General features: G+C 47.0%; 1 protein-coding gene across 2 annotated transcripts; it reads right to left on the reverse strand.

Moving 5' to 3' along the window:
• Window positions 1–194: 194 nt before the first annotated feature.
• GPNMB (glycoprotein nmb) lies at window positions 195–21,624 on the reverse strand. Of its 2 annotated transcripts, none has more exons than XM_028525998.2 (11): window positions 21,203–21,624; window positions 15,755–15,907; window positions 14,889–15,032; window positions 12,651–12,821; window positions 10,121–10,279; window positions 9,477–9,788; window positions 7,542–7,640; window positions 6,565–6,667; window positions 4,802–5,013; window positions 1,744–1,837; window positions 195–1,287 (listed from the first exon to the last, which is right to left on the reverse strand). In XM_028525998.2, exons 1-11 carry the CDS (start codon window positions 21,270–21,272, stop codon window positions 1,140–1,142), a joined length of 1,665 nt encoding a protein of 554 aa, XP_028381799.1. In that variant the 5' UTR covers window positions 21,273–21,624; the 3' UTR covers window positions 195–1,139. The 2 variants fall into 2 exon arrangements, with proteins under 2 accessions (XP_028381799.1, XP_035866400.1); XM_036010507.1 differs by having other exon boundaries at window positions 4,802–5,016.
• Window positions 21,625–23,445: the final 1,821 nt, after the last annotated feature.

Consider the following 23,445-nt stretch of genomic DNA (forward strand, 5'->3'; position numbering starts at 1 on the left):
GAATGCATCAATAAACATAACAACAAATGGATGTCCCCCCCCCAAAATCAACTAAAAAATTAATTTTAACGAATGCATAAATAAATAAAATAAAAACATAAAATTCACAGTGCTCCGTGGGATCGCATTGAAGAAATTTTTATGTGTCAAAATTATACATGAAAATAAAAGGCACACGACAAATTGGAAAACCATTGTCATTCCAGGATCTTATCTGTTTTCATACTTTATTTTTCAGGCAGGAGAGTAAAAAAAAGTCACATGTGACATATGGTAGATAGCTTTGGTTACAAATGGAGGTAAAACCCTTACTAATCAAGTTCATATGTCATTTAGAGAAACTCGTAGGAAAACCAGGAGCCCCCTTCTTTGGAAAATCATAATATGTCATTTCAAATAAATGACCAGCATGTACAGAAATCCAGATATACATACAAGGCTCTCAGCACTCTGAGTGCTGGGCCATGTGCCTGCCAACATGCCTGATAGAAGCTCGAAATAAATGTCCGTGGGGTAAAGGGATGCATGCATGCCATTTCTTTACACAGCTGGGCAGGCAGGTTGTCACAAAAATATTCACACCTATCAATTAGATTATTATTATTTTAGTGTAACAATCATCCGTATCATAGTGGAGGCTTGGCCTGTTCATTGTTCTTTTGGGAGCCTATGCATGTTCATTGCAGTAGCATTCAGTTAGCTTGGAACCGGATTTTAAGGATGAGCATGCAGCTCACCGGGTTTATGCATGTGTGTATATGGAAAGCCAGCCTCTCCCTCTGGGCACCTGGATCAGGGTCTAATGAGTCATCCCTTCTCCCCCTGCGCATTGGATACAGGATGTCTATCCTACTAGTTGTATGAAGACATTGTAAGTGAAACATAAATCATGATGAAAGAAAGCACTGCTGGCTGATTTATCAATTATATAACATAGCTGAGGCTGTGTGCAGTATAATTCCTCTCCACTCCTCTAAAATGTCCTTCCACCTGTACAAAAACTGGACCTCCCTCCCCCACAGCACATGCTTTACAGTAATCGTTCGGGGAAAAGAGTTAACAGTCAGCTACTCTAGCGCAGCTCGCGCACACAGCGCTGAAGAGCGAGTGTGCTGTTGCACAGAAGTGAGGCTGAAGATTTAAAGACTTCCCTGCTGGTTCTTGAGCAGTGGGTCCTTTTCCTGGGTTCCAGGAAAGAACTTGACCTTTGCTTGCTCGAGGAAAATGTTCAGGCCGTTGCCTTTGATCCCAGTACTGTTTTCTATCGGTCTGTATTCCTTGCGTTTTCTGAAAACAACGTGTTAAAAAGTTTTTCTTTAAAAAAGATCTCCAGCTGGAATATATTATCTTCCACAACCTTTTACATGCCTGGTGCAAAACAGGTAATTCCATTTAACCTAATCTCTGGCTTTTAAGACACTGAAGTCTTATGGGAATATATTTATTTTCTCTTCTTCATACAAGAAATGTGCCTGTTTACTATAATTTGAGATTCCATGTTAAATATTAAGCTAACACAATTTTGTTAAGTTACCGACATCTGGTAGCATTTTTTAGGATTAAAAAGAAACCACAGTAAAATCAACATGCTAGTTTGGTATTCATCATTCAGTGGAAGATTCTCCTCCCACATACAAAATGGTTAAAAGCCAAAAAGGGAAAATGGCCCATTTGTGCAGCACATTGCTGCCCATTTGCAACAATACAGGATAGTGAATTGAAGTGTTGGAACCAGCAACTTACTTGTACACCAGGAGGGCGATCACAGCGACAATCACGGCCAAGCAGCCAACAGAGGCCAGGGCGCCACCTGCCATGCTCACAGAGTGGCCTGGGTCTGGAAACAGAAGAAAGACCCTGTTAGAGACATCTTCCACCCAGAGGACATGCGGCTTGTAACGTAATTAAGTACACGACGCAGGGAGCTCTCAGAAGATGTATGGCTCCCTCTGGGCTTTTGGTAATCTTTCCCATTAAATAATACATAGTCTTCGGGTCAGCTTGTCTTCCATTTAGAGAACGAGTTAGCATGTCTGGGACACTGTGTGAAGGGCTCAGGAGAGGGACATCACGTCCTGAAGACACCTGCTCAGGTCTCAGCGGACCCAGTGGCGCCCACGTGATACAGGGCTCTGTGATCCTCCTGCCCACTCCCCTGGCCTCATCTCCTCCCGCCTGCCTTCCAGCTGTGCTGAGAATCCTGGGAGTTGCCCACCCTCCCCACACTCTCTCATACCTCCACACCCTGTGCTGCCCATGTCCTCCCCTTTGGGACACCGTCCAGACAGACATTCCTGAGACAGTGGCCACCCCTTCCCTTGTCGCTATTTGCTCTCTTCCTTTGCCTCCATCAGGTTGTGTTGCAATCACCCCCTTACACATAGTTCCCTCCTGCTACATTGTGAGAACCATGAAGCAGGGATTATGCCTTCTCTCACTCCTGGAACCCAGCAAATCAGCTAGCCCTGTCTCTACCACCAAAGTATAACTGCATGTTCATCTGTGTTTTCTCCACCCTCTCTGCTACCAGCGCAGTCCCAGCCACCAGCCTGTCCCCTGAGGAGACCTCGTCATTGTCTACCTGCCTCCAGGCTGACCCCAACGGTCCTCGCTGCACCCAGCAGTCAGCATGGTCTTCTAAAAGCATCCATCAAGATCGTGCTTCCAACCCACCAGTGGCTTCCCTTATGCCCAGACTAAAACCTGAGCGAGCCCTCCTGGTGGCCTGCAAGGATCGAAATGGGCCGCTCCTCATGAATACTCGGGTCTCAGTTCAGAGGAGGCCCCTCACCAAGCTGGTGCTCCTGGGTCGGCAGGACTCGTCCTGACCTCTTAATCTAAAAAGCCCACGTTTGTCGCCTCTCTCCCAAGCAAGTCACTTTCCGTGACCTGACCTTGTTTCATTCTCTTCACAACGCCATCTCATTTGCTTATTGTCTGGTTCTGCTCAGAAGGGCGGGGGTCGTCTTCATCATGTTCCCCACTCTGTCTGGGACTGTGTGTCTGGGCCTAGGGCTGTGCTGGGCATGGAGCAGGTGCTCAGTGAATGTTTGTTGAAAGGACTGCAGCTGCTTCATGAATGTGCATTGAGTCGATGAATGCAAGTTATTTCAGCTGAAAGTCTATGGGTTTGCCTTGGAGCCACGATCCGTTTCTGAAATTCTGACTTTGGTGGCCTAAATCATCAAGTTCAGTCCCACTGGGTTAAAAGCTCTCTTTCTGGCCCTGACCAGCGTGGCTCAGTTGGTTGGGCATCGTGCCATGTAGCGAAGGATTGCCAGTTGGTCAGGGCACATGCCTGGGTTGCAGGCCAGGTCCCGACTGATGTTTCTCTCTCACGTCGATGTTTCTCCCCCTCTTCCCCTTTCTCTAAAAATAAATAATATCTTTTTTAAAAAATGAAAGCTCTGCTTCTGAACTTCCTTTATTTGGATTTGGAAAATGGCTTTGGTCACACCTAAAGTTATCGCTCACTACAAGAAGAATTAAACAAATAGCTAAGCCCCCAATCCAAATAAGAGAACAGTGGTTTGCTGGCACCCAGGAAGCTTCATAGACTCGCTTATGGGTCTAAAGGCATTTCTCAAAGACCAGCAGCACAGGGGGACTGAGGGCGGTGGCTCCTGGAGGTGCCAGCGTGGGGGGCGGCCCACCTGCCTGCTCCCACCCTGACTCTCGGGCCCTTTGTCCCGGGCCCCAGTGCACCCGCCCTCAGGAAGGACAGTTCCTTCCTTTGTACTCTTGTTTTCTTGCTTTTGAATCTACATCTGGGAGCTTACCAACAATAAGCCGTTGTACAAATAGCTGCATGTACGGTCACTGACATTTTTCTTCCAGTGAGGTTAAAGCTGCCTTTTTATATTAATGACTAAATATGTTTCAGTACATTTTACCTTATGAGAGAGGACCCAGGTCCAAAGGAGTGATTTGTGAGTTAGTCTCTGGGTTGTACCTGACAATCCTCAAATTAAGGGGCAAACTAAGTGCTGTCACGTGTGTGCAGTTTAGTCTCTCCCTTCCACCACGCTGCTCTCCTCTGAGAGAGAAAGCCATGACTCAGAACAAAATCGGTTACAAATGAAATTCAGTTAGGGTCACCAGGTAGAGACTGCACTTTAAGGTTGGGGAACACGGAAAGCCAGCTGTAGATGAAAATTCCTCAATGACATTCTCTTGTCTACCTTGTAAACATTGTACCTCTCCAGCACTGGGGGGTCAGGACTGGTTTTCCAGGCGAACACTGAGGAATAGGTCAGTTGGGTTGTTACGGTCTCCGTGAGACGCTCGGGTGAATTTGGGAAGGGACAGAGAGGACTCGTGGCAAGTTCAAAGGGAGCGAGGAGGCCACTCGGTTTCTCGTCGCTCTTCGGGGCTTCATGTCTTTGCCCAGGTGGATTCTCGTGACACCACGATGCCAGCCCTCCTTTTGTCATACTCCAATGGGAGAACACCGTTATTTGTTGAGGTTGGTCTACACCTCCCCCTCGAAATGCAAACCTGTTCGAGCGTAAGAGGGTCATTTCCTGTTATTGCTGCTCCCTGATCACAGCTGAGTGTTTTTCGTCCAACCGCTTTTCTCTGGCCACTGCTTCTGCCCCCACCCCCACCTCCTCTCTCCTAGGCAGATTCGCTGTTGGCTTTTAATGCCAGCCCCCAAATCCACATGAACAATAGCTCAACGAATTTTGCACCAAAATAAAATCGAACATTGCTAACACAGCTCTGAACACCTTTAGCAGGAAACACGACCGCTCTTTATCTGCCGCGTGACACGCGCGTACAAGCATGAAACAAAACTCACTTCTGCCCGGGACGGAGACGAGGGTGCTCGCAAGGGCCAGGCTGGCATCGTCACCCAGAGTCAGGTTCAGACAGTAAGTCCCCGCCCCGGCGAAGGCTCGTCTCACGGTCAGCAAGCACGCGTCACCGTCACCCACATCCGCGGGGTGGCAGACTGTGTCCTGGGCCACCTGGCAGGTGGGGTCAGCCACGGTGGTGCACACCTCAGTGGGACTGCCGAGGGCACGAGAGAGGGAGAGAGAGGAATGTAACAGTTTTAAGGGCATTTCTCATGCCCTTAAAACTCATGGCATTTCTATAAAATGGAACTCCACCTTATTTTTTGCTCAAACCATGTGGCATTGAATTGTCACCTATAATTTGCTTGTTGCCCTTACGCAAGCCGGGGCATAAGCTACTGTTTCCTCTGGGTCCTCTGGAAGGTGAGGCCTTGGGGGTGGACCAGGAAGAAGTTATGTGTTGTCCCCAAGGCAAGGGGCTCTTGGAAGCCATGTGAAGCCCACATCATCCCCTCCACCTCTGGCTTCCCAGAGTGCCCAGAGAGGCAGACGGTGCAGGCCGTGATGTTACTAAATGCCAGGGCCGGCCCTGCCTGGGTTCCTGCAGAGGCACGTACAACAGTAGCAACGCCTGCTGGCACCAAGGTGTGTACTGGGCACAAGGCACTGAGTGTTAGATACATGCCATGGTCTCGTCTATTCCTCTCGGTGATATTCTGAAGGAAGTGATATTACCACCCAAGTGCAGCAGGGAACAAAGCACTCGAGGAGGGAAAGTAATTGATTGGCCCAAGATCCCACAGCAGGTAGAGGTGGAGCTGGGACTTGAACAAGAGGAGTTTGACAACCTCTTGGCAACCTGGCCATGCACGACTGTCTCAGCTGCTGTTTCTCACTCCTGGGCAGACTTCCTGGGGGCGGAGCCTGAGCTCTGATGCCGGGTCTGAGGGGCCGTGGAGTGAGGCAGAGGTGCACCCTGGCCGCTGCCACCACTTCATCAGGTTTTTCTCCCGTTCCTGTCCATCCTCATTCTACCCCTCCGCCCCAGCTGGAGAGCCTCTCAGCTCCCATTTTTATACCTCCCCCTGCCATTCATTAATGTATACATCTGCACCCACATACATTTTAATCACTCGGTTTCCATGTATGTGGATCAATTAATCATTAGCATATTTAATGACTCTACATAATGCACATATCGGTTAATATATATTTAGTCTATTATATGTAGTTATAACCAAACCACAGGAAGCTAAAGTAATGCATTAGAAGACCTTCGTAAGTCATGACGAGAGACGGGATCATCAGGCACTGCTCCTAGCTAACACCAGGACACACCAGCCTCTCGGCACTCTGGAGGGGCCGCAGGGGGCTGACGAGCGGTGCCCTGAGCCAGACCATGGTCTGTGAACTGTGCTCTGCCAGGCACCCAGGGTCTAAGGGGGCAAGTGTTCTAGTCACTGTGGCCCCATCTGTAAAACGAGGAGGCTCGTAGGATTGTGTGAGGGTTCAACAGATGACAATGTCAAGAACACAGTAAGTGTTGGATCGATAATCATTATTTAACTCTATATCCACAGTTAAAGGTAATGAACATTGCTCAAGGCTAGCAAAACAGATGCCCCCTTGAGGGGGCCCTGGAGGGTCCCTCCTTGTCCTGGCTCACTGACGGGCTGGGATTTTAAGTCAGTAGAGAAGGGGAGACTGGACTCCAGGCCCTGGGGGCCTCGTTGACCGGCTCCCCTGATGGAGACGAGGTACTCACGTCCCTTGGCAGGCCACGACAAAGTCCATCAAGGGGTCACCAGACTGTGGCACGGGCATCACGACTTCTTTCGTCTCAATGATGTCGACCTCCAGAATTCCATCTGACAAAACAACCCCCCCCCCCCGAAAAACACATCAAAATACAGTGGAAGCCAACCCAAATCAAACGACCCCTTGACCATCCAGAAGGCCAACAGAACGAGACAGCCTTCTCGCCACACCAGACACACCAGCTCCGGAACCTGCCCCATCGCTGCCCTGACACGCCCACGCAGTGCTTCCCGAGTCAGACTGGGCTGTTCTTCGGCCCGGCCTACCGCTTTGTTTCTGGGGCCTGTGTGTGTGTTAGAAGGCAGCTCCCCCTCTGGGCACGAGTTTCAGAAAAAGATGCCCCCGGGGGGGTGCAGCCCCAGGTTTAGGCCGTGGCCAGCTTCTCTCCGTGGCGGTGAGGTGGCTCAGCCCCAGGGTGCACAGCGTGGGTTTCAGCCCCCATCCCCAGAACCAGGGTGCACGGCGGGGCGGCAGACCCCACCTGTCTTCTCTTTCGGGCGCTTGTGGGCTGTGCCCGGAAACGCACAGCTGTGTGCGGTAGCCCTGCTCATTCATGTTTCCCAAAGTGTGACTTTGTGAAATCGGCTAGGGGAAGGGAGCGGAAGTCAGGGGAACTTGTTACTGGCCGCCTTTCAAGGCTCATTCATTCCCATTTCTGGGATGCACAGGGTCGGAGATCCAGGTCCCGGGCAGGCTCAGCAGTATGTGGGCCTTATGGGGGCGCTCATTCATGGTAGGATGTGAGTAGGAAGGCTGCGGTAGGTGGGCGGGAATCCAGAAACGAGTAGAGTCTTTGCTTGTGTATGTGCAGTATCACCTTGGACAGAGAGTGGGTGCCCCTGCTCCCCAACCCTGCCCCCCAGAGTCCATGGAGTGAGGGGTGGCCCGAGGTAGCTTCTGACATCCTCCCCCTGCTAGTCTCACCGACAATTGTGAGCCTGGTTGTGAAGTACCCGTCTCTGTCGATCTGGCAGCGTTCACCAGGAGTCCCCGCCCACAGCAGGGGGCGGTCACCAGGGGGGGCTGCGGAGTTTGAATGACAGAGCTTGGATTAGTTGCTGAGAAGGTTAAAGAGGTACATGATAGAACCAAAAATCTAAACACCTGCCTATCTGCTTGTTAGAAAACCATCAAGAATCCTATACTTCTAAATGGCTGTAGACATTTGAACTAAACGTGTTAATGATTCATATAGATGTGAGAGCTGTAAGGCATTATAATTGTTAAATCATGTAAGTAAACACAATCCCGTATCTTGTTTAAACACAGGAAGCGAGGGAAAGGTAGAAGCCATATTAAAATGTGCAATATAACCATCATGATGAAATAAAGCAGGTCATAAAAGAGAAGGTCACATTTTAATTTTGGAGGCTGGTATTCTGGGCTCAAATATGAAGCCCCTTGTTTTTAGCTGGTGGAGGCCATGGGCATATCATTTAACCTCCCTTAGCCTCCATGGACTCATCTGTGAAACAGGCATAATACTTCCTGACGCAGCAGGTTGAACTGTGAAACTTAAAGGAGGTGAGGCACATAAAAGCCTACTTCTCATGCCTGCCGCAAGAAGTTCTCAATGCACATCCGTTTTCTTGTCCCAGCATGCACCTCTGTCCTGCACATCTATTTAGATGTGGTATGTTGTAACGTACATAAGACACGTAACTTGAAATAGTAAGGCTGATGCACAATAGATTAAGGGGTGAGCCACGTGTACAAAAGCCATGTTTTCCCTGTTCAGATGCCTCATAGCTCCAAAGCTGACAGTCTAAAAGTCCCACAGTTACTGGTGAGCAGAGGTGTTCCATTATCACTCCCAGCTATTAACAGGATTTAAGGGGAGTGTGAATGGGAACTTTCACTTTTATTGCAGAGTTCTATATTTGAATTTTTACTAAGGAACATGTATTAATTTTGCAATTTAAAATATTACAAAAAAGAATTAATAAAAATCAGTCATTATAGTGTCTTGAATGATATATTTTTTGGCCCACTAAGATCTCATTTTAATAATAGCACTATTATGACAATTTTTTATAATGAACAATTTTGTTTTGTAAAAACAGTTACAAGTCTGGACATCACGATGGTGCGTTCCCTCTGGGCTTGGTGATGGCGCCCTCTTGTGTTCAACGTGAGGATGTCAACCTATCGCAATCCCCCTGGGTCCCGGAGTGCTAAGGTGTACTGACATCCGTGTGAGGAAGGGCAGAGGCTAAGGCTTTCGAAAATACACTCTGAGGGACTTCTTGGATGTCCTCATATACTATCAGTAGAGGGTGGGATTTAAATAATTAAGCCTTATATTCAGAACAATTTATACGTTTAGAGTCGTTCCACCTCAATAGCCAAGGAATATTCTCAAGGTACATTCGTTTGGGGGTCATTTAGAAAGTGGCTTTTAACTGTGGCTGTGTCTTCATGGGGCACAAGCTGGATTCAGACTGGGAAGGGAGGACCGTGGAAGAGGGGAGTGGTGGGGAGGGAAAGTGGGGTGGCCTGCATGTTCACAAGGACCAGTGTGTCTTCTCATCGCTATAAAACATGGGAAACGAACAGAAATGGGATGAAAAGTACACGCAACAAAGTCAGTGAAAATTAGGAAGGTCAAAGAGCTGTATGTAAGTCACCACCGTTTACTTGCAAAGGTTACTGAACCAGGTTCTCCTTTCTTCCCCATTTCAACAAGCTTAAAATAGTGTTAAATGGCTTTAAAATATCAACAGATTTTTGCAGAGTCTGTACACAATCCTTTTAACTAGTGATCTTACACCTTAACCTACATAAATTTTTTTTTGCAGTTAAGGTCTTCCCCACCCCACCCTACCTCGGCCCTCTCAAGGTCGCCCAGAAAACACTCACACGAAGACCGAGTGGGCTTCGGAGGCCGGGGTGTAGGTGGGGCACAGGGCCCGGGCACGAGGGCTTGCACAGTGAGGTTCAGGCCGAAGGTTCCATTGAGCACATACGTGTGGTTCAAAGTGTGATTCATGGAAACAAACAGGCCAGTATTGTCCCCAAAATTCCACTTGTAGTTAATGGCAGACTGGTTCAGGAAGTGGCTGGGGTCGTGAACGAAGACATCGAATATGATGGGGATGTCCCTGAGGAAGGTTTCATCAGATGCGTTCCGATCATTCTTCTGGGACATAGTCACTGATATAGGAATCTGATCTACAAGATACATCAAAAAAAAAAAAAAAAAAAAAAAAAGAATGCATGATTGCTTGATTTTAAGTGGATGATTTCAATAACCCTTTTAAGTTAAAAAGGTAAATCCGGGATAATCCAGCATCATTTTCCCTTTCCCTATACAAGTTTTCTAGAGTCTTCCCAAGCTAATCTGGAAAACAGAGGGAATAGGTCGTTAAGTATAAGTTTGAGAAGGAGTCCACCTGAAACGTAACCTAACCCAAAACACGGCTCCAACCCTGTCCTAACCCCCTGACATCGTCAGAGCTGAGTGCCTCATCCTCCTTGGTCACGTCAGAGTTCACGCCTCTCACCTGTCACCACGTACGTATCTTTCACTTTTGCGATGGGAACGTACGTCCGTCCCCTCCTTCTGTAGACAGCTACTTCCATGAGTTGAGGGCCGAGCGTTATATTGGCTGTGTTGACGGAAACACTGGCTGAACACCGTCCCAGCTTCTGGTAGTACTGACCTGCGAGAGGGTGGAGCATTGAGGTATTGGTTACATGACACGATGGTTACAGGAAGGCGTTTCCTCACGATTAGCCACTGCCCTTTGGAGACGGCTCCGGGGAGGAAAGGAACAGGAGGGGCGTGTGGTCCTGGCGGCTTCAGAAAGGACGAGGGTGCTCATTTTTATGTGAGACCTCATCAAACCAACCCACGGGTAAACAGACGTCAGGGCCTGGTTAGAGTGAATGGAGCTGTTTAATGGGATAACACAGTCATTCGTTCACAAACACTTTTTATAAGTGAGTGGCCTGGCACTTGAAATATGTGTTATTTCCCACAGAAAATACATTTAATGTAATGCTGAGGTGTCAATGGAGCCTTTAAAAATGTATCCAAGAATCTACCTTATTTTGTAATAATATTAGTATTTCAGCTATATTATCAAACAGCTTTTTTAAAAAATTACTTTAGGAGGCCAGAATCCTCCACTTTCTAATAGCGTTTGCATGTAGACATGCGGTTGACGCTGAAAGGTATGGTGTGCATGTAAAAAGGACTGGAGTGGTTCCAGACGCACCTTCTAGAACACCCGAGAGTCATTCTCTTTGCTCCTCCAACCCTGACTTAACTCTAACTGCCACTGTGTAGCAGTGAGAGTAACTCCTCTCAGGAGGGGCTCACAGATTTCTAACCCTATTGAGGCCCACGGTGTAGCTGCATCCTCGGAACCATAGTTACTCCCCCTTTACTTTGACGGGCAGAGGCAGTTCGGGTGGAGGTTGCAGGGCGGGAGAGGTGTCTCCGAGCGGTTAGCTACCCGTGAGGAAATGTTAGTAGTTCTGGCGCTGAGAGCGGGCCACCGAGGCAATGCCTAGCTGAGGGACAGTATCAGCTAACTCTGAGACCTCAGCGGAAGATGGAATTCAAAACAGTCTTGTTAGGCAAACAGCAATTTCTGGCTGAAAGCTGATTTTAAATGAAGATATCTTAACGAGTTACGTTAGTGGATGGTGACAAGACTAAAAGGGGTCTGGAGTGCCAGTGAGCCTAAGTGACTCCCCGAAAACTCCATGACAGGTCGGGGACACCATGACGTTTGGTGAGGTGGCAGACGTGGGCCATGAAAAGCGTGGGAAAAGGTTAGCTTTCCATCAACTCATTTAAGTACATGGGCATAAAATTGACATATATTTCGTAGTTTGTACCATCAGGATGTATTGTTAATATTTTGTTTTGGTTTATAAGTTAACTGAAGAAAGACAAGCTTTCTCTAATGTACGAAAAAAGACAAAACATTCAGGAATGTGGAGGCTGCATTATGGGTAGCAATTTTCAAATCCTCTGAGCCAGGTGGCACCTGGGGACATTTTTAACTAAAGACTTAGCAGCTTTGCTAGAAATAAGCTAGATTTGCTTCTAAAGATAATCACTTGACCAGTAATATAGCAAAGTGGGTACCATTTGTGGTTAAAAAAAAGAAAAGAACCTGGCTGGCATAGCTTGGTGGATTGAGCGCGGGCTGCGAACCAAAGTGTTGCAGGTTCAATTCCCAGTCAGGGTACATGCCTGGGTTGCAGGCCATGACCCCCAGCAACCGCACATTGATGTTTCTCTCTCTCTCTCTCTCTCTTTCTCCCTCCCTTCCCTCTCTAAAAAATAAATAAAATAAATAAAATCTTTTAAAAAATTTTTAAAAAAGAAAAGAAAAAAGGGTAGGCTACACATAAAAGAATAGCAAAAGTTCCATTAGGTTATTTCTACACAATGGAATATTCTGCAGTGATTGAAATAATGTATATAAAGAATTTTAAAAATATAGTTAAATACTCATGACATTAAGAAAAAATGTCTATGCATTATAATCCTAATCAAGAAACACTAGTAAAGAAAACACTATCATATTAACAGTGATAACCTCTGGTATGAATTACAGATGACTTATTTTTCACTTGTACTTTCCTGCATTTTCCAAAAATAAAATGTTTCTTTAATTCTTGAAAATTCATTTGACAACATAAAAAATTAAAGAGAAAATCAACAGATACCTATGTATCATCCAGGTAAATATTAGTATTTTCTATTAGTATTTTAAGATTACTGCTTTAGATAGAAAAAGATTGAGTAGTTTAGTTTTCAAAAAAGAAAGCTGAATCCATTTTTTCCCTCCTTTTAATTCTTTGGTGTCCCAGAAATTTGTCAAGGCTAATCTATGTGTGTATATATACATACACACATATTTAATCTCTCATCCTTCATTCCAGCTAAAGAAAGTTAACAGAGTAACTATTATTAAACTCTCAGTGTTACTAATTCTATAGAATAAGAAAAGATAAAAAGTAAATTTTAAGGAAAGGTCAAGGAAAAGCTAAGAGGGTTTGTAAAAGTCCAACCAAGGGTGTGGAAGATGTAGATGAGGTTACACCCCCTCCTTCTGTGGTGGTGGGGGAACGGCCTTCCGTCCGGGAACACGTGATAGCTTTGGTCGGCGCCGTTTTCCCGGTCACCGTCCTCCGCCCCCGCTGTCCATTTGTAAACGTACGGGTCCGAGGGTGGACCTGTCCCTAAACGGAGAAAGAGAAGCCGTGATCGTCATCCGGGTCAGAATGCTCAATGCTCATCGTTGAATTAGACACTTTTTGATATTTTAACTAGTTTAAATACAGTTGAACAACTACAACCCCAATGTTCAAAATTCATCCTATGCTGCATTTATGACCTGTGCATTTATGTGTATTATGATTTTTTCTACATATGTGTTCAATGTCAGTAACTTTTACATAGAGCAATTTTATCAGGAAAGTTCAATCTAGAGATATCACTTAATACACAGGGTCTGGCACAAATAACACCCCTTTTATATTACAAAATCTTTTATTCCAAAATCATAAGCATGTAATTCTGTAACATAACAATATCACACTGAAACACACCGTACGACATTTTAGGTGAAATGTTCAAGTTAAAACTATAAATTATTACGCCCATATTATTACCCTACCAACCACACTCAAGCAGCATTCCTTACTCCTCCTGGACCCTGTATTTTATCATCGTACTGGGTCTCCAAACCACGACCGTATCCAAACCCAACTGAGCGTTGCTTTATCTTTTTATTTGGGGATACATTCTGTCTGTGGCACTTTTTCCTGACTCATTTGACAGCACGACTCCCCACTCCTAGAGACTTCAGCACACATCTCCTTAGACTATGGGGATTCTTCTACATAAACACATCATTACCACCCCTACCCAGTAATCAAGGGTCACGTGACACATTTGGCTATTTTGTTTCAGGAAGGAAGGAAAGAAGGGAGGGGGAGAGGGAGACAGCAAGCAAATATGGTAGAACGTTTAAATTGTCGAATCTACGTAGAAGGTGCTTGGGTACTCAATGTACCTGGGTTTCTGCTTTCCTGTATACATGACATTCTTCATTTTAAACAAGTCACGATCAATATTGTTCCATCTGGAGCAACTCCTTACCTCTTGGTGTTTTATGTCACTGGCTTTCATGGAGAGACCTTTTATTTACCAATCTAGTACAACCATTAGTATTTTTACTCTTAAATTGACCCACACAGGGCCTGTGGGAGCCCCTCCAGCTGATGTCTGTGTCCTGGTGACATGTTCCCATGCTTAATGATGTCCCAGGCTCACGGGGTACTCCCCCTTTCCTGCAGCTGGAACCACTCATTTCTTCAAAGACCCCTAGACTTTTTAGTGGTGATAGTTTATTGAAAGTTTCACGAGTCACAAGACCTCTCTCATACAAAAAATGGTCAGAGGGCTAGATTGTCATCTGAAACATTCATAACAACCAGCTTTTTTTAGGGGAAAAATGCTACGGAATATTAAATACCCCATTTTTTAACTGTCAGACCCTTTCTATACAATGTTTTCCACATAGGAATATGATAAATTAATAAGGAACACACTAACAATTTAATAGAAGTTCTAAATAATAGAATCAGATTGTAAGTGCACAATCTGATTTAATAGCCTTGTTACAAATTGAAGAATCTCAGTAATTAGCTTGGAATTTTTGAAATGTGCAGTTCTAACAAGATAATTTCCCTTGATGTATTTGTGTTTATTTGCACTCTTTAACGAAGAGCTTATCTGCTTTAATGATGAGCAAAACAAATCATATGTGTGTGTGCATGCATATTTTAGCATCTGTGCTAGCCACTCAGCACTTGCTGAAGAAATACTTGTGAGGAGAAATTACTCCAATCAGCGAACAATGGTCAAACCAGCTCTTTTCTGAGTGGCCGAATTCCAAATAATAAAACCAAAGTCCGAGGGTCAAGAAGGTATTCGCTGTCCAACCACCTGCACACTAGGAAAACACCGAGCATGACAATGTAGCCTCCGCGGAGGGCTCCAAGCAGCAAAGAGCCATCCGTTTGCTGAAATAGCATTGGCTGATGTTGATGAAGGGACTGGGTGTGATCACACACTCACCCTCCCTCCCTGTCATCCAATAGAGGAGAGGGTGACATGGGATGGCAGCAGCATCTTGTATTAATTGCAGAGGTATTGTATCTACGAGGGTCAAGGTTTCCAAGACGGGTCTCCAGTAGTTTGGAGAATTAGCGTGTCCCTGTGATGTGAGTAACATTTCTTACCATTTCTGCAGTTCTTCTCGTAGACTATGTTGCCACTGTCATCTTCCTTTTGGCACCTGGGTAAGACCAGGGTCACCACAAACGTGATGTTCGAGCCCACCAGTGCTGGGGAGTCGCTGGTCAGAACAGCCTTCACGTGGCCTCCTGGGGCAGAGAAGGGTGGCGCTCAGGGACCGACACGCTCTTTCCTGTTACTGCTGAGTCACGCAAAGTTAAACCTACTTATAAGGAGCAGCCTGAGGCTCCTTATGTCTCTTCACAGTAAATTAATTTATTTTTCTGGATGCCTAACTTTTGCTATCCAAGTACAACGTTCTAGAAGATAAACTTTAAAAAGTCAGCCCAGTTAAAGAATTTTCGAAACACAGAAAGAATAGCCACTGAAAATAATCTTTAAAATCTGCTCAGATGGAGGAGAGTCGTATTGAAAGTTCATATTATTCAATTTCCCAACCAGTGACTGAAGAAGTCATTCATTCATGTGAATGGAAAGATATATTCCCTTTCCGACAAACCACATTTTGAGATGGTCAAGACAGCTCTGGAGTCTTAGATCTTTTGAAGATGAGCATTCACATGCTAGCTAAATAGGGTTAAGACTAAACCTGCTCACTCTGCAAAAACTTCCCAAAACGATAAACTTGTAAGTTCTGAGGAGAGTAAACTCTGTGTGTGTGTGGGGGGGGGGGTGCTGAGAAAGTGACGTGTTGCCATAAAGGCAAGGTTGCCCAATCCAGGTGCCCCCCACTTGGTAAGCAGGGGGCTGTCACTCACAGAAGGAACAGCAGCCATGTGCGCTCCCAGTTGTGATCTGGGACTAACTTAAACGGGCAGCAGCAGCTGTTTGGGTTGAGTCGCTGACTTACCTTTCCAGGAGTCGTTCCACCTCGGGTCGCCTCTTCTCCACACTGGATAGAGATGTTCATTCCACTCGTTTTCATCCGAAGACCAACCATTTAATCGGTTGCACTCCCTCCCAGAACCAGAGGTTCTTCCATTGCTCAGCACGTCATGAAATCCTATACCAATATTTGAAAAACAATTATTCAGTCTACTCTATTCCTCATTTAGTACTTACCTAACAATGGTTAACGCCACTTCCCATTTCATAAGGTTGGAAAGAACATGCATAGTATTTCCAATGTTAAGCAAGTAAAGGTTTTTTTCTTTAATCCTCACCTGAGGACATTTTTTTCATTGTTTTTTAGAGAGAGAGGAAGGGGGGAGGCGGGGGGGGGGACGAGAGGGAGAGAGAGAGAAACAATGATGTGAGTAGGAAACATCGACTGGTTGCCTTCTCATACACGCCCTGACTGGGGAGCGAACCCACGGCCTGGGCGTGTGCCCTGACCAGGAATCCAGCCTGTGACCTTCTGTTCTACAGGACGATGCTCTAACCAATGAGCCACAGTGGTCAGGGCTAAAGGTTGTTTTTTTTGTTTAATGTCCACTGGAAATATCTTTAATACAAGTATTCAGATGCTATCTCTTCATGTACTTTAGACGAATAAAAAAACCTGAAAGTCAGTATTTCTTACCTATCATTTGGTTTTCCCATATGTCTCCTCAGAGTGTTTTGATTTGATGCAACGTCATTAGCAAACACTGATGCGGACAATCTTCAGGCCAGTGTTTGCATCTCTTTCCACCCGCATCACTCACTGGGCTAAAGGAAGGCCAGGCTCAGGGGTGCCTCCGGGATGCCGAGAGATCACACTGGACAGCCCACTGGCGAACACTCTAATGCTTCTAATGGTCAGCACAGGCCTGGCCTTGGTAAGCATTGCGTGTGCACTTGTGTGGTCTACGTTGCTGGGTAAAGGGTTTTTAATGCCACTCACGTCAGGTTGGTTGGTAGTTGCTTTTAGAGATGTTTATGTGCCTATCGTTTTTCTGCCAATTTCTTCTTTCATTCCTGCCAGTTTTTGCTTTATGTATTTTGAATCCCCAATTGTTAAATCTTTTTCATAAAGTAATTCTCTTATCATTAGAAATTGACCTCTATCTCTGGTAATCCTCCTTGATTTGAGAATACCTTGATATTAATACTTAGTGTTTAAGTGGCACATCTTTTTCCAGCTCTTTGCTTTTAATACACACACACACACACACACACACACACACACACACACACATATTTGAAGTGGGGCTTTTATAGACTGTATATTGTTGATTTTTAAAAAAATCTACTCTACCTTTTATTTGGTATACTTAGGTAATTCTCCTCAGAACAGATTTTGGGGCTGGTGGTGTGGTGATGTGATGCCCGGAGCTGTGACAGCTCCGTTGAGCCACGAGGGCACAAGCCTGAAGAAACAAGCCAACACATCCAGATGTCAGAGTGGAAGGATGGAAAGAGTTCTCGCTGATGTTGTTGAGCTCTCGCTCTAGCGCTGCCTACTCTGGACTTACTGAGACGCTGTGTCTCCCTCAACCTACTTGAGAATTCTGTTACTCACAGGCAAAAGCTCAGCTGTCTCTAGTCCACAGCCAGCTCCTCAGCACACACTGTCATAAACTGCTCTCTCATCAGTTCATATGGCCTTATACCTTGGCGTGGCCATGAACTCTTACAGCCAGAAACACTGTCTTCTCTGACATCCTGGAAGAGGTCTTTCATGAGGTGGCGTATTTGCTAGGTTGTTGGAGAAGCCTTAATGAGTGGATGCCTTTAACCTCCGTCTTCTGCCCCTCCCCCCCTCCCCAGAGGGAGGAGGGAGCGGGGAGCAGCAGGTTGTTCCCTCCCTACAGGGGAGGCGGGTGGAAAAGGAAAGACCATTGAACTGGGAGTCTCAGAACCTGGTTGCTAGTCTGGGTTCTGCCATGAAACAGGCCGGAGACCTCAGGCCATGTGTCCTCTGTGCGCCGTCAAAGCAGACAAAAACAAATGCCCTGTGAGTCTGTGAGATCCCGTCCTGTGTTTCTATTTGGAAAATGATACAACTATGTGAGGGCAGGAAATGCATGCTTATCAATAAATGTTTATAGTGGGAAATTGACTTGAATAAGTCACAGAACGGTAGAATATTCAATCTGGGAAGAGCTAAGATACTTAGTTCTTATACAGTTTTTAAAAAATGCATGCTGGCCCTCACTGGTGTGGCTCAATGGATTGAGTGCTGGCTTGTGAACCAAAAGGTCACTGGTTCGATTCCTGGCCAGGGTACATGCTTGGGTTGTGGGCCAGGCCCTCAGCTGGGGGTGTGTGAGAGGCAACCAATGGATATTTCTCTCACATACTGAGAGAAATTCTCTCTTTCTCCATCTTACTGAAAAAAACTGAATGAACTTTTTTGGCCAAACACACACACACACACACACACACATATATATTTATAACTGTATGTGAATCTACAATGACCTCGAAAATAAAAGTTGAATTAACAATTAACAATAAGTTGAATTAACAATAGAATACAACAAACCCAATAGGAATCAGACTGGAAGGGACAAAAGAGTGACGTGTGGGTGGCGGGGGTAGGGAAGGATACAGGGAAAGGAAAACGGAACCAGCCCTGACACAGCTCCGGCTTTTCTCTCCGCACGTTGGCCTCGCCGCTGCCCGTCGCCAGCAGACAGGCACTGGGCCGGCCAAAAAGTGTGTTCAGTGCTTTTTCATATGATGGTTCTAGTAGCACTTAGTTGTCTTTAACTTCATTCGAAACAATGTTGTTAGATTGCATTATGACAGCTGTCATGTCAGTGTGCATTTAAAAAAAAAACTTACCACAATTGGTGAATTTTTGTGTAGCTATTTTAATATTGAAGATGGAAGTAAGATATGCAACATTTTTGGCTTATTATGCTTTATTATTTCAAGAAAGGTAAAAACACAACTGAAATGCAAAAAAAAGATTCGTGCAATGTATGGAGAAGGTGCTGTGACTGATCAAATGTCTCAAAAGTGGTTTGCGGAATTCCTTGGTACTATTGACATTCTGGCCAAACAATTCTTTGCTGTGGGTCTTATGCGTTGGAAGATATTTAGCAGCATCTACCCACCAGAAGCCCATACCAGGAGAGAGCTGACATACTCAAAATATCCAAATCAATGAAGTTATTGGTGAAAATGAAAAATGTGTCTTTTATTTTACAGAAAAATCTAAACGGACTTTTTGGCCGACCCAAAAGCTGCCGGCTGCTTGTTACCTAACTTTGTTAACACCTTCGTCTTCCTCCTTCTGACCAGGGCTGATTGGACAGTGGCAAGGAATCCCTCAGTGTTTGACCCACTGACTGCTAACCCCTAGCCATCCTTGCTTTTTCTGGCCAGAATCTGTAGTTTAAGGCAAGGAGCAGCCAGGAACGTCGAGGTTTTGTTAGGTTGCCTAATAGGCTGGGACTCTCCTCAAAATGACAGAGAGGTGGACCCTCTGGCGTGCCTGTCTTAGGAGCAGAGCAAACGGGTGCTGGTGGAAGGGAGGCTGGAGTCGGCACAGGGCCCCCACTGGCCTGGGGTCTCTGTCCCTCCATCTGTGCAGGGCAGACTCCAGGGGGAGCCTGTCCCGGGAGGTTCACTGAGGTAAGACAGTTGCTACTTTGCATGTCCCCCCTCCAAGCACCTACTGTTCGCTGATAGCTTAAGAACCCCATACCCAGTTTTGCCAAAGGAGAAGTGAAAGCTGGGGACGCTAAGTCACTCCTGGCCCTGCCCCACAGCTGGCAGCAAGCCGGGTTTGTCCAACCGCAGGAAGGGCAGCGGTCCGCCTGGCAGCAGCCTTCTTCCTCCTACCCACTGCGCGGCCGGGGCCAGTTCCTTCACTTCTGTGGCCTGTTCCCTGGCCTGGGAAACAGGACCATCGTGCTGCCAGGCTCCCCAGGTGAGGCCAGCAGCTCTGCGTCTGGACTCCCTTGTCAAAGACAATGGGCTCCTTCGGCCCCAGTCCCAGGGGGTGCTGCTAGGCATCTCTGGGGACTTGCACCGCGGAGCCTCCAGCCTCAGCTGCTTGGAGCAGAATCAGGTGCACCTGGGGCCACATCTTTCCCTTTCCCCCCAAATGTCGTCCCCCTGCCCCCACCACAGGGGCTGCGCTCCCTGGCGCCCCCTTTCACCCGCCTGGGCCTCTCCTGCCCTGGGGAAGGAAATCCACCAGAGCCCTCCCAGCAGTGTCCTGTTCCTCCTCTCCTCACCCAGCAGTCCCGCCAGATCCCACCCACTCTGCGAGGACCGTTTAATTATAGGGCACTTTTCTCCTGCCAGGAGGCATGAAGGGTGTGTGCGTGGGCCTCTCGCCCGGGGGTCCAAGAGCCTTCTCTCTCAGAGCTGGGGGGGCAGGTGAGCGGTAAGACCCACACTCATGGCTGCTCTCCCCTGTTGAACAGGGGAAGGCAATCTCTGCTCCACGAAGGTGTTGTGGGGGTCACCTGAGTGACCCAAGGGAAGCAGCCAGCATACAGGCTGCACCTGGTGGGGACGAGGTGGATGCTGGTTCCTTCTCAGCGCCCCCGCCTCCCAGGAAGTTGCCTGGCAGAATGAGGGTTCCTGGGCTTTTCACGCAGTGGATGTCCCGACTCTTTGGAAACAAGGTGAAGGGGACCTCCTGGAGGGGTGGGAGGGGGTGTGATTTATGGTCTTCCTACTCCACTCTAACTCCTGCCCCTGGACCGGCCCGTGGGCTGCATAGGAGTTTAGTGGCTCTGAATTCTGGCTTTGCATTCCGATCACAAGAGGCGCTTTTAAAGCAAGAGCACTCTGACCCTGCCTCCAAAGATTCTGATTTCAGGGGTCTGGTCATCGGCCTTGTCGACAAGTCCCCAACCCTTAGTGGATGACTCCGGTTGGGACCTGGGCTTCCGCTCTGCTCTCAGCAGCCTCCCGGTGGCAGCCGCAGATGCATGCAACCCCGGGGAGTAACCTCAGCAGGATTAGCAACAGCTTCTGGGTTGGGATTATGACAGAGTTTGGGCCCCATTTTATCTGAGGTCCCTACCCTATTGGGTAGGAACCAGGCAAAGTGCAGTGGGTAGCGCTGCTTTGTGCTCAGGCCAGAGGCCGTCCCCTCACACTCCTACCCTCCCACTGTCTGGCAAAGAGTGGGTCACCATTGCAATGGAAAAAGACAACGCTCCGTAAGAGAGAGGCTGCACGGTTATTACTAGTTTCCAAGAGCCTGAAGCGAAGAATGGAGGAGGGGGGTTTTGCTGAGGTTCCGACATTCCCAAGTTTCCAGAAGAAGAAATGAGTGAGCATGAATGTAGTAGCCTGAGGAGCTTCACGGAGTCCAGCTTCTGGCTCAGACCACATCGCTCTGACGGGCCACCATTCAGCCGACAGCCAGAGAAGGGGTTAAACGCAGAGATGGAGAAGTACTCACGTTTGGCGGCGTCCAGTGGCAGCCTTGCAGCCAGAAGCAGAAACCCCAGGAAACAGTAGAGACGCTTCATGCTGAATGAATTCTCACAGACCCAGCAATCAAGGCTTAACTTTTAACTCCTCTGGCTCCATCGGCTGGAGAACAACAATGCGCTTCTGGCCTCGACTGCGCCCCACTCCTTACTTCAATTAAATACGGGCCTCGGGGCCAGTCATGTGATGGTGTTAGGCAGCACTGCCTGATCTGATCTCTGGAGTACAACCCTTTCCAACTCATGTGCTTCTGACTCACTAGCTTTTGGCCTCTATTTATTCACTTTTAAGAGGCACACTGTTTTTTTTTTTAATGTTGTGATTCCACATTTCTAGTTAAAGACGTTTCTAGTTAACTTCCTTTCCGTTGGGCCCTCTTCTAATATACTTCATCCAATATAATTTTGGCCGCACCCTCATTGATTACCAACTCACCGCCGCTCCTGTACCGATCGACCCACCCAGCTCGTGCTGAAAGGTCACAGTCACGGCTCTTGTGCTGTAGTGCAGACGGCCAGCTCCTGGCAGTGCTGGCTGGTGCCGGCCCTTCCCCTTCCCCTTCCCCCACGAGAAGGTGAAGGAGGTAAGGGACGTCTCTCTCCAGTCCCTCAAAACTGTGGATTACGTATACGGATCACATCTGCTGTGCCAGAAGGTGCTTCCACCAGCTGCTCGGGCCCCCAGTAGTTGAGAAACTTACCCAAAGGCAAACTTACGATTTCTGTGCAATTCCATGTAATTTTTGGAACAACCCGCATAATTTTTGGTAGCTGCCGCCGCAGCATTCATGTGTTGTGCCACTCGGGGTCAAGTGCGGAAAACATACAGCATGTTTATGTCATGTTACAGAAAGCAGGCATTAAATGTCAAAACAAGCTTGTCTGGAACATGAGCTTTATACAATCAAATTATCTCTGTGCAGAAACTTTGGCAACGTGAGCACTGTACTGCACACGATCTTTTTTTAAGTCACATTCACATCACCGGTTTCAGTGGGTGCAGAAGTCCCCGTGGGGGTGAGAATCAGCTTGGGGTTATTGACCTACGCTTCAGCTGTGTTGACGGGAATGGAAATGGTCTGTGAGACTGAAACCCACAGAGTGGAGGGCGTGGCCAGCTCCCTACCCCGAGGCCACGCAGCTCTTTGGAGCTCCTTTTACAGCCTTGGAAGCGGGGATGAAGGGGGAGAAACAGCAAGGGGAGCACATTTGTGACGGAAACAACACTGGTTTCATGTACACATGAATGATGGGAGTGTTTTATGTTACATGAGTAATCTGTATAATTCTGTCTGCTCTTCACAACAAACGTGCAACTTTTAGAAATGAAAGAAAGCTCCAGTTTAGGAAAAGCTCACTGTTGATTTATTGTTTTAAGTCTCGCCGCCCTTTGTTAGTAAGTAGTTCTGGCTTGTACTTTTGGCCAGACGAACTACCTCCACCGCTAAATCAATTGGAAGCGACAAACTCTTCGGTGACAAAATCTTAATTAATAGGGAGAGAGACAGAGTGACCAAACCTTCCTTTACGTCTCTTCTTCCCTATCTGGCCAAGGGGGGCAGGCAGGGCAATAGGCACCAAGGCAGGTGGCCAGGTGGGGCGAAGGAGCAGCCAGTCCTCGCTTTGCAAGCACTGCCAACGGTCACAGGTGCCGTGATCATCAGCAGCTGGCAGCATACGAAGCCGTTTCCTTTGTAGGACCAGACACAGGGTGGTTGTGGATAAGAAAGATCCTCAAGGTGTTTTTTTTTTCTTTCTTAAATAAAATCATACTGCAAATTAAGTTTGAAATCGCTCATTGAAAGAATGGAACCATCTCAATTACTCGGGGTTATTGACATGATTCTTCTGTTTGGAAATGATGTTGAGAAAGTAATAGCTTTTGGGGATGCACGGACCTAACTCCCTGTCAGCACCCTGGTGTCCAATGCCCCTCGTGCTGGCCGCGGCCCCAGCTTGAGGAGCAGCACCTGAGACGTAGTGCCTGCAGCAGCTGTGCAGAGGGGGGGACTTGTGGAGGTGGGGGTGTTAAAAACCTTTAATTTTAGGGATTTCTCAGTTCAAACTGGTGTTTTTAAGCAAGAGAATACAAATTAAGGTTCTTTTCTCCCCAGCTTCTGCAAACAGCTGTTGTATCGGTTCCCTATTGCCACCATAACAAATGGCAGGAACTTGGAGGTTAAAGTAACACAAATCTGTCTTGTTCTGGGGG

The sequence above is a fragment of the Phyllostomus discolor genome, chromosome 10 (genome assembly GCF_004126475.2).
Source record: "Phyllostomus discolor isolate MPI-MPIP mPhyDis1 chromosome 10, mPhyDis1.pri.v3, whole genome shotgun sequence".
Lineage (NCBI taxonomy): Eukaryota > Metazoa > Chordata > Mammalia > Chiroptera > Phyllostomidae > Phyllostomus > Phyllostomus discolor.

Coding starts and splice junctions, on each gene's coding strand:
- GPNMB (XM_036010507.1), bottom strand. CDS start 21,272: ATGAAGCGTCTCTACTGTTTCCTGGGGTTTCTGCTTCTGGCTGCAAGG. Junction 15,908..21,202: donor GCCACTGGACGCCGCCAAAC/GTGAGTACTTCT, acceptor ATATTGGTATAG/GATTTCATGACGTGCTGAGC. Junction 5,017..6,564: donor GTCGTGGCCTGCCAAGGGAC/GTGAGTACCTCG, acceptor TCGTGCCCTCGG/CAGTCCCACTGAGGTGTGCA.